Here is a 10307-nt window from a genome sequence, read left to right as displayed (position 1 = left end):
CAATTACTTTGACACTGTAAACCAACAGAACCCAAAGTAAATGTCAATTGAACAATTTTTTGCAAAAAAAGTCTTAATGCTTGCTCAATAATCCAGGTAAGAAAATCGCAAAGTGAACGACCGAAAACATCATTTGGTTTTTTTTTTCAGTCATGCCACTATTGTTTATATGGGTGAGGATACTTGCAGTAAGTTGAGACTGATGAGGTCATTTGGATGAGTGATGAAACGTTTCTCTCAAATGTTCTATCTGGACCAACTGATTCAATTTTCTGTCTTATTCTTTCACCTTGTTCCCTGTTTCTCAGGTTGCCAATGGATTTTACCATTTCCATCGGTACCCTGTGAGGACATGGCACCAATGGCGGTCCTTGTCAACCCGGGCCTCGACCAATCCAGTATGGTCTTGTCAATCCGCATACTACTACTACTACTTTGGGCTGCTCCCGTTAGGGGTCACCACAGTGGATCATCCATTTCCATCTCTTGCTGTCCTCCTTCTGATCCAAAGCCATCTGGAGGCCCTCTCTGCAGCCTCCATGGAAGACTTGATGGCTTTCCTTTTAGCAGCCCCAATGGTGCCAAGTAGAGTGTAGACCTTGCACAGTGAGCAGCCAGCAAAGCCTCTACACCCCACTTCAATGGGCTCACAATGCACCTTCCAGCCTCTCCTCTGGCACTGATCCGCCAGCTCCTGGTACTTAGACCACTTCTGCTCATTTGCCTCCTCCAGCTGCTCTTCCTAAGGAACCATCAGCTCTATAAGGAGCACCTGTTTTGAAGAGGCTGATGATGGCACTTTTTCTGGCCTCAACGAAGTTGTCATAATGTAGTCCGGGAACCTGAGCTGACCCCTCAAGTCGACTCGCAGCTCCCAGTCAGACGCAGAGATGAGAAGACCGGCTGTGACTGAGGCTGCTCACCAACCCTGACAAAGGCAATGTTCCTCTGTCTGCAGGCTTGCTTGTTGGCCACAGCTTTGGAGATGGCCTCTGCAACTGTCTTCAGCACCTGGTCATGTTGCCAGCGATAACAGCCCTCCTCCAGGGCTGATGGGCAGCTGCTGAGGATGTGCTTGAGTGAACCTTTTCCAGGGCACGGACATGATGGCTAATCAATCTTGCCCCAGAGATGGAGATTTGCTGGGCTAGGCAGAACATCATACACAGCTTGTACCATGAACTTGATCCGCTGCGGTTCTGCCTGATCTGCCCAGGATATCTTCCTCTCCAGCACACTCTCCCACCTTGTCCATGCTCCCTGCTGCCACATGCCCACCATTCTGCTGGTCCGTTCCTCCTCAATGCCTACATGCACCTCCTCCAGAACTAGATGTTGTTTGTCCTTGCCATGGGCCTTACGAGAGCGAGGTTGTGGCATGGCTCCCAGCCCTGCCTGTCCAGTTGCCACTGTGCCCACTAAAGCCCTGTGTCTCAGCCGAGACTCTGCTATCTTCAGGCCTTCCTGGGCTCTCCACTTCCTGCCTGTCCACACCATAATGCCTGCTGATGCCACTGTAGAGTCCTTTGAGTCTCTAATGCCTCTCTTGTGCGAGAAACCTTAAACTTCTCGTCGAGGCTGCTGATAGGGAGCTGGAGTTTGTTGCTCCTCCCATACAGTGCTGTACTACTAAGGCTGCGTGGCAGACCCAGCCATCTCCAGAGGTAGCTACTGATCTTCCTCTTCAAGGTCTCCACTGTTGACAGGGTTACCTCGTAAACAAGCATAGGCCAGAGGACTCGGGGTATGATGCCATGTTGGTAAATGCAAGCCTTGAACCTGCCAGGTAGGCCAGACTTGTCTACTGTGGTGAGCCAATTCTCAAGCTCCTTGATGGTTGCTTGGATTGCCGCTGTACTATCTCTAAGGCTACACTGATTTCTCAGTAATGGATGGGATTGAAACGCCATCCAGAAAGAAGCGAAATGGGTCCACCACTTTTCCCCTCTTCAACACCATGGCTCTGGATTTGGCTGGTTTAAACTCATCCTTGCCCAGGAGATGAGCTTCTCCAGGCCCTGGAGGATCTACCTACCACCATGCACCGATGATGTGGGGACAGTGACGTCATCCATAAAGGCTCTGATGGGGGGCTGCCGAATGCCAGACTTAGACAGAGGGCCTATACGCTCAGTTTCAGCTGTTTTGACCACCATATTCATGGCAAGGGTGAGTGTGTAACTGAGATGGTACACCCAGTTATGATCCCCTTCTCAAGCCGGTGCCAGTCAGATGTGTTCCCAGATGTGACTTTGAGCCTGAAGTTCCCGTAGTAGTTCAGGATGAGGTCCTTGATCTTACTGGGTACATGGTGTCGGTCCAGAGCAGTCTCGGTCAGCTTGACTTCCTTCCAGGTGGGCTGTCTGGTGTTGAACTCTGTCATGGGCCAACGTATGTCCAAAAGGGCTCTGTGGGGCCCTAGCTCTTGATCTGTATCAGGGTCACTCCGAGTGTTGTGCAGGAAGTGGTCTACCTCTTCTTTAAAGCAGGCAGGACGACCGGTGCACTTCTGCCCTAACTGCCGCCTTGTGAATCCAAATGGATCAGCTACAAACACAGTACGCTTCCTCGCTCTCTCTTCTCTCTCTCCTGTGCCATTCTGCTCTGCGCAGGGTCATGAGCATCTTCCTGATGTAACGGAGCTCAGCCAGTGGTGGATTCTCCTCCTCAGTTGCTATCTTGAACTGCCTTGCCAGAGTCTGAAGCTCTTGCCACAGTTGGTGGATCTTGTCTGCCCTTCGGTTCATGGTGTAGTTGGGTCTAGTGGTCTTGCCCTCTTCAACACCAAACCTCTGCTGCAAAACTGACAATGATGGTTGTCATCGTCAGAAGTCGTCTGTCTGCGTCTCCCTTTGCTGTTGACATAATTCTGGCTGCGTCCTCATAAAACTGGCGTCACTGTGCTGGCTTGCTGGCGGCCACTTAATACAACTCTGCTGGGAGCCAGAGAGCTTAGCACATGGAGGTTCTGGGCTCTGCCGGGTGTCCCCGGGCCAGGCTCCTCCTGTGTCTCACCAGGAGTGGATCCTTTGCGCTGCTCCCCTCCACGCCAAGCATCATTTCATTCGAGCCTGATGGATTTTAAGTCCGTGCTTGACAATTAACTCTACCCTTTATTTGCTAACCGCTAACAAAACGATGTGTATAGGGGCAAGTACAAATTGACTTCGGGCAAGTAGATTCTAAGTATATATAAAAAAAAAAAAACAACGTTGAACCCTGCCCCACTATTGCCAAGATGAAATGGGGTTGAAAGGCCAAGCGAAATCTGATTGCACACAGTTTTCAATTGGTAAAATGCTTCTGTTAGTCTAGGCTGAGTGAAGGGCATAGGTCTTTAAAAAAATTCTTTATTAACATGTGTTCGGAACTGAATGGCTTGACAACCATGCGGTGTCACCATCCTGTAATGTTTTATTTCACCATACAACTAAAGGCATATTTACATTAATATAACAAAAACAAGGCATTCCAAAAGCTCTTCAATATCCACCGCATAACAGCTTCGGCTATCATGCTTACTGTACGCAAATGGTAACAGTTATACATTATATAAGACAAGAAATTACAAGAACAACTATTCTCAGAAATTATTGAAAGGGCTTTTTTTTTTTTTTTTTTTGGCTGTGGCAAAACAAATATTTCAGACAGGCAAATCAGGGAAGTGTGTCAGGGTGTGAAAGATGAAAGGTTTAGTGGAGACACTCTTCTGGCAGGAGTGTTGTTGGAGAGTGGAGTAAAGAATTCTGTAGATGGCATCTCAGTCTGATCTCTGACCTGGGAGATCTGTCGAAGAAGAGCCTTGCCCTCCTCGCGAGCCTTTGGACAAAATGGTCGTTACAAGCAGATTAGTATCGAACTGTATCTTCTGGTATCTACCTGAACTACAGTCAGATCAGCGTGGCAAAGTTATGCGGGCATACTTACATCATTGTAATCACAGCAGCGCTGAGCACAGAGAGATGCCTCATCATAGAATTTGTTCTTGAAATAGTACTGACCCAGGTAGCGCAGGGCTGTGCTCACCTCATCATGCTCTAGCTGTTCCTGTGGGGACAAAAATGGATGGATTCAACTGGAAATCAATCAAGCTTTTTTCCAGTATCAGACCGGAACAGTAACCAACTCCCCCTGCCAAGTAAATGCTAAAATTAGGTGAAAAATCACTAATGATTGTTACTGAAGTTATCAATCGTCTGAAAAACTGCTTCGAAAACAATGCCATTTAGTGGATGTAATCATCTGTTTTGAACATGATGCAGGCAATGAATGTGTGGAATACTTCAAACAGCACTGCCTAAATTTGGCTTAGACCATATATGGGGGAATACACACACACACACACACACTTTGTTGCTCACCCCACATGCATAGATGTCTTGGATGTATATGATGTAACACTGGGCAGCATCATCAGACTCGTTCAGCTGCTCGTGGAGCCTATTAAGCAGTAGTTAGCTAGGTTACTGGTAATGCCAAACAGAACTGTAGCTGCAAAACAACTATTTAAGTGACTTACTTTGCCAGTTTAAGTAGAGCCATTTTCTCCACATCTCCAACAGAATACGCCCTCCAATAACACTGGGCAAAAAGAGGACATGGTATACTATATGCCAATGAAACAAAGATGTAAAATCCTACATTTGAACACAAAAAAATTGAAAAGGAGACAAGTCAATATTGCTAACCTTTTTGGCTTCAACTTGCTGTGACAGTTTTTCATAACTCTCACCCAGCGCAACGAGCATCCGTGAATCATTGGGCCTAAAGAAATAAACCAAGAAATTTCATAAACCATGAATGTCACTTGATTTATTTTTACACATTTAAATTTTATTGACATGTTATTTTTCAATCATAGACAGCATTCACCCAGACAGCTCTCGAAAATGAAGCCATTTCAAAATACATACCTGAGTTGGTGAGCCTTCCGATAGTAATACAAACAATAAAATGGCATCTTGAGGATTTCGTAGGTCTGGCCGAGGCCATACCATGCACGGTAGTCTCGCTTGTTCACCTCAATGGCATGTCTGGTTGAGGAAAGCAAAGCCAAATATTAAGTACACATGAAAAGATCCCCGTGGTAACAAATAGAGCTTGTTTAGCAAATGGACTTGCATTTAAACAATTTAGCAATAACATGCCCGGTTTTTTGCTCGGTTTTCACTTCTTTTTTTAATTTGGACAGTGAAAAATGAGAGAGTGACATGCAACATAGGAGATCTCAAAGTGGATGAACTCACAACATGGTAGACAGAGCAATGGTCTCCCCACACAGACCCCTGCCAGTGGAATAGTTTGAATACCACTGGTATAGAAAATCTCAATTATGTGCCACGGAGGTTTGTGTGTATGCAGGGTTTTTTTCCCCCAATCCAAAACTGCACCAGCTGATTTCCCTGATTAAGACAACAACCAGACAGGACTAATCAGTGAAATCAGCTGGTGCACTGTTGGATTGGAAAGATAACCTACATACACATAGACCTCCATGACACATAATTGAATACTGCTTTTCTAGAGAATGAATCATTTCAGTCTGACCTGTAGGCTTGAATGGCAGCAGAGGTGTTCTTCATCTCCATATATTCATGACCCATGAGAGTCCAGGCACCCAGACAGCGAGGATTCAGTTTAAGGGCCCGCTGAAAGTACAGCGCTGCTTTTTCATGCTGGGAGCGTAAGCTGTAATAGTTCCCTGTGGGCAATACAGGAAACAAGCTTAACACACAGCACGTCTGCACTTGGAGGAAGCGGTCGATTTTATCAACTTATTTATCAACTAAATTCAAATGGTTCTAGTACTATATCTGCTATTACTACTACTAACAATTTGAAAAACCCATTTAACTAGAAATATTCAGGTCATTTCACATTGTTTTGTGCAAAACTTATAAAAAGTCATGAAAAACAGACAATAACAAAAATTGGAGTTTTGTTGTGTGATTGGACATTTATTTTAAGGGAAGGTTTCAAACATGTTCTAGATGTAATATTTCCCTGTAAGCAAGACACCTACAAGAGTAGGCTGATGAGAGTGCATCACATCCTTTAGCTATGGAAACATGGGCAATTCATGTGATCTGCATCTTGATTTTCAAGCCAAGAATGTTCAAGAATTAACATGATTAAAATTTATCTTTTTCTTATTGAAATCTTTTTTTTCCCCCAAGTAAGTTATCCAAAGTTAGACTTGCCTACTGAGCCTTGGAGGTGAATCATGGTTAACGAAATTTCCTCATTGCTTGATTCAGCCATTTAAACCTGCCATTTAACAAACACTAATATAATATTCATAAGTAGCAAGATATTGATATTTGCCATGGAAATGATGCTATATGTTGTGGAATTTGGCATGCAAAAATTCCCGACTACAGCTGATGAAAATCACATTCATTGGTAAAAGTGATAAAGTTAATCGCATTGGTTCAGCACTTACCAATAACACAACAGGTCTCCACTCGGTATTTGTCTATTTCCACCAGGTTGTGGGCCAAGTAACTCAACTCTGGCTTCATGCTCTGAAAGTATAGAGGCCACAGTCAGGAATATCTAAATTCAGCTTTCTTAGAATACCATTGGGATCCCAAATGATTGAACGTACAAGTGCCTTTGTGCTCTATCATAAGACAATAATTTTATTTGAATGAGTGAAGGTCCAATGAGCAAAACACTGAATTTCTCACTTTGTTATCCAAAATGAAAATGTTTGAATCCATCTATCCATCCATTATCCAAACCGCTTATCCTACATAGGGTCATGGGGATGCTGGAGCCTATCCCAGCAGTCACTGGGCAGCAGGCAGTGAGACACCCTGGACAGGCCACCACGCCATCACAGGGCCGACACATTCCCACCTAGGGATGATTTAGTACAGCCAATTCACCTGACCTACATGTCTGAATCCTCTATACATATTTATGCATCTTTTCAAGGCTAAATGTTCTGAGGACAAGTCATTATTACGAAACCTGAGTGCCATTGTGGAGACCACTGTCAGCAAGCATTTTACTTGTTGAAGTGTCCTTCAGCAAGATCCCAACCCACTTACCACTATGTTCTGACCGTCCCATGGAGTTGGGTGAGAGAAAAGTATACTTTCCTTGAGGGAAACTGCATCAGTTGACATTACATATCATTGCACATGTTCTTGTGTTGTGTACTCACTTTGACGTAGAGCAAGTTGGAGAATGTGTCCATATTCTCAATACGATAAGGATCTTGCTCCCTTAACTCGTTGAAAAGGGCCAAGGCTTGGTCAATGTCTGAAATCAGGGGAGAAACACTGTCAAGACAACTAGTGTGGAACAAAACCAACTATCGATGGTGCCTGTCCAGTCAACAAGTTAAGAAGGAAAACCTCTGATGTTGTGGTAGGCCACAGCAATCTGTGAGATAATGTAGGTGCTCTTGGAGAAGCCAGCCTTGATGAGACTCTGGTATTTCTGTAATGCTTCTTTGATCATCTGCAGCTCTGTGTACATGTGAGCCATGAAGAAGTCTTTGATCCAGCAGTCAGGCAGAGACAAGGACTTCAGCTGGGGAGAAAAACCATGAGTCTAGTTGGGGTGGAGTGGGGAGCTCAATTCAGTCATTTCCACTTATCAATGATCGAGCTTCTATTCTGGATTTCTTTGCAGTTGTCTGAATATGTAAAAGCATTTTCATGGCAAAATAAATAATTCTGGTTGTTTATTCTGAGATTTTTAAGGATGGGTTCACTTTTTTTGAACCCAGACCTCATTAAAACTTAGTTGGGCATCACTTACACTCGTACAGACAAAAACTTCACTGAATATTTCAGTGTTGGAAAAACTTTTGCGCTGAACTGTCAAGCTGGTAAACAGTCCAATGGGACAGTTATTAAAGCCTGCCAAAACCCTAATATAGGCCCATCTCTTTCTCAGAAACATGAAGCTCACAGCAAAGTCAGACATATGGAACAATATGTTCCATTGAAAAAAAGTTATAAACATGTTTTTTATCAAGTTAGACTTCATTTTTCACTTCTGCCAGTATGGTTTCTCTCCTACATCTGCACTTGAATTTTTTTTTTCTTCGGCAGACCACAGGGCGATAGGACTACATTTTTTCACAAATGAAGTTTACAACTGGTTGGGGGGTAATGCATCAACAGCAAACTAGTTCCAAATCAAATCAGATTGTGCTTCTATTCAGAACAAATTCCGAATAATCATAAAATAAATGACAGTATGGGTGACTAAATGGTGAACTTCTTAGTTTAATGATGAATACATCATGGTTTTTGAAAGCTTACACGATTGCCCCAATGGGCTGTTTTTAAGTACACCAAAAAGATTCAGCATGGTGTTATGTTTCTCAATACTGAAGTGACCGGGGATTTTTTTTTTCCGGTAGAGTTGTGGATGATGCCCAACAGTTTAATGCTGGTCTTAGTTATATATATATATATTTTTTTTTTTTTAAAAAGGTGAATGATATTTTAACAATAGATTTGACTAAAATGCACGGGGTTTTGTTTTGCTGAGTATGGCTTATAAAAGCACAACTAAGGACTAGGTATAGAAAAGTTGTCTATGCAGGGCTATTTGCAATAAGTTCATAGATTTGTGCAAATTAGGACATCTATCATTTCCAATTTGATTTGAAATAGTACTGGTTATGTACCATAACTGGATGGGTATACATAAGGAAATGTATTGAGTAAATGGGTTTACTCAGATATCTACCATTTCGATATTGGTAACAAGGTTACAGAGCTCCAGCCATGCTCCCCAGTGAAGAGGGAGGGCATGAGTTGCCTCAACAAACACATCAACAGCTTCCTTCAACAGGTCCAACTTCCGTAGTACCACCCCATACCTGTTTTACACAAAGACACACACACACTGACTTGGATGGCTAGTATGCACCCTTTGCTGCCACCTCTTCTAACTATTTTACTTTTCCAAACTTAACAGAAAAGGTAATCATGTTCTTTTTCACTATTCTTTTAAGATAGTATTCCACTTTGAAATAACACTGACATTTATTATCCATAACCGAGTTTGCTGGCGATCTGTCAGAACAGCTTTCTCACATTAAGTTAACCTCATCTAAAAATAATTCTTCTCACACATTTACAAACAGTGAAAATTCATAATTTGATTTCATGCCCTTACTTCAAATTGAACTAGGGAAAATCCTTATTCTGGTGGTAACAGCAAATCTCCAGGGAGGCAAAGTTGGAGATGGACCCCAACCTCAAATATCACATTAAAGAAAAGTCCAAGTGGGACAGTCAGAAGAATGTGTTTGTTTCTTTGAATGTTCTTACAGGTACAGAGTGAAGCCGTCTAGTTCGCCTACACCGTGCTTCTTACTCAGCTCGACCCTTAGTTCTCGCAAGGCTTCATTGCGCACCTGACCCTTCTCCAGAGGCCCTATAGGTAAACAAAGCAAAACCCTAAATACTCAGTGTGAAGGGATAACTGAAAAAATTTCATTTTTTTGAGATAAAGAAATAGTTATTTCCTCACCAAGACTGTCCACAGTTTCATCATCCTTCTTTTTCTCTCCGGACTTAAGAAAAAAATAAAAAAGAGAAGGGTTCGTCATTTGTGTAGGCCACTTTTGGAAGGGTTAATAGGTATACAGACATGAAGTCCTACACACTGATCATGCAACGACAAAAAAAAAAGCAAGAAAATGCAAGGACTCAAACACAATGGATATCTCACCAGATAGCGGGAATACATATAGAGGAAATAGGCCTTTTGACTGCGGCAGCCTTGCAGAAAGTAAGCTGCCCGGTCATACTCTTTTAGGTCAAAGTACGACTTGGCCAAAGCAAGTGCATCGAGGTCTTGGGCATCTTCCTGTTTGACACAGGCAAAGAAAAAAAACGGATTAGAGAAATAAATACATAAAAACGTGTTACCCAAACCATGTTGCTTGTCCTTGTCCAACTGATAACAGGCAATTTGAAATTATCCAAAAAAAAGTTTATAGTATTATCATATTGTGTTTTTAAGGAACAGTTTTTTCAAAGTGAAATTCTGAATGCAACTAGACACTTAAAGATTTGAAGAATAAGACAGGAAGAGCAAGCCATCTTTATTCTCAAAATAATTCATTTTGTCAAATGTGTACGCACCCACTAATTTTATAAACTTTTGATGCAGTGCATATCTCATTCTCAATGCAGTTCTAGCCACCTTCCTAGCTAAATGAAATGCTGCCAGCAGGAGGCAGCACTCTGCCTCATCCTACCTATAAAACGTATTTGTTGAGCATATGGTAATGGTATTATTAACACAACAAATATCAAATCACTAAGGAA

At 42.7% G+C, this 10307-nt stretch overlaps 1 protein-coding gene and 1 pseudogene across 1 annotated transcript in view; both read right to left on the bottom strand.

Moving 5' to 3' along the window:
- Positions 1 to 502: 502 nt before the first annotated feature.
- LOC130116300 (uncharacterized) lies at positions 503 to 2921 on the bottom strand (annotated as a pseudogene).
- Positions 2922 to 3336: 415 nt separating this feature from the next.
- cdc23 (CDC23 (cell division cycle 23, yeast, homolog)) overlaps positions 3337 to 10307 on the bottom strand; it is an 8580-nt gene continuing 1609 nt past the window's right edge. The window contains exons 3-16 of the mRNA XM_056285022.1: positions 9706 to 9843; positions 9505 to 9547; positions 9303 to 9408; positions 8716 to 8848; positions 7365 to 7542; positions 7172 to 7269; positions 6443 to 6524; positions 5548 to 5701; positions 4914 to 5033; positions 4689 to 4764; positions 4520 to 4581; positions 4362 to 4440; positions 3928 to 4047; positions 3337 to 3819 (exon numbers count right to left, since the gene is read on the bottom strand). Of these exons, the coding sequence (XP_056140997.1) occupies positions 3670 to 3819; positions 3928 to 4047; positions 4362 to 4440; positions 4520 to 4581; positions 4689 to 4764; positions 4914 to 5033; positions 5548 to 5701; positions 6443 to 6524; positions 7172 to 7269; positions 7365 to 7542; positions 8716 to 8848; positions 9303 to 9408; positions 9505 to 9547; positions 9706 to 9843 (1539 nt within the window). The 3' untranslated portion in view covers positions 3337 to 3669. The remainder of the gene's footprint in view (positions 3820 to 3927; positions 4048 to 4361; positions 4441 to 4519; positions 4582 to 4688; positions 4765 to 4913; positions 5034 to 5547; positions 5702 to 6442; positions 6525 to 7171; positions 7270 to 7364; positions 7543 to 8715; positions 8849 to 9302; positions 9409 to 9504; positions 9548 to 9705; positions 9844 to 10307) is intronic.

This window comes from Lampris incognitus, chromosome 8 (genome assembly GCF_029633865.1).
Source record: "Lampris incognitus isolate fLamInc1 chromosome 8, fLamInc1.hap2, whole genome shotgun sequence".
Lineage (NCBI taxonomy): Eukaryota > Metazoa > Chordata > Actinopteri > Lampriformes > Lampridae > Lampris > Lampris incognitus.
This window is presented reverse-complemented; position numbering and strand designations above follow the sequence as displayed.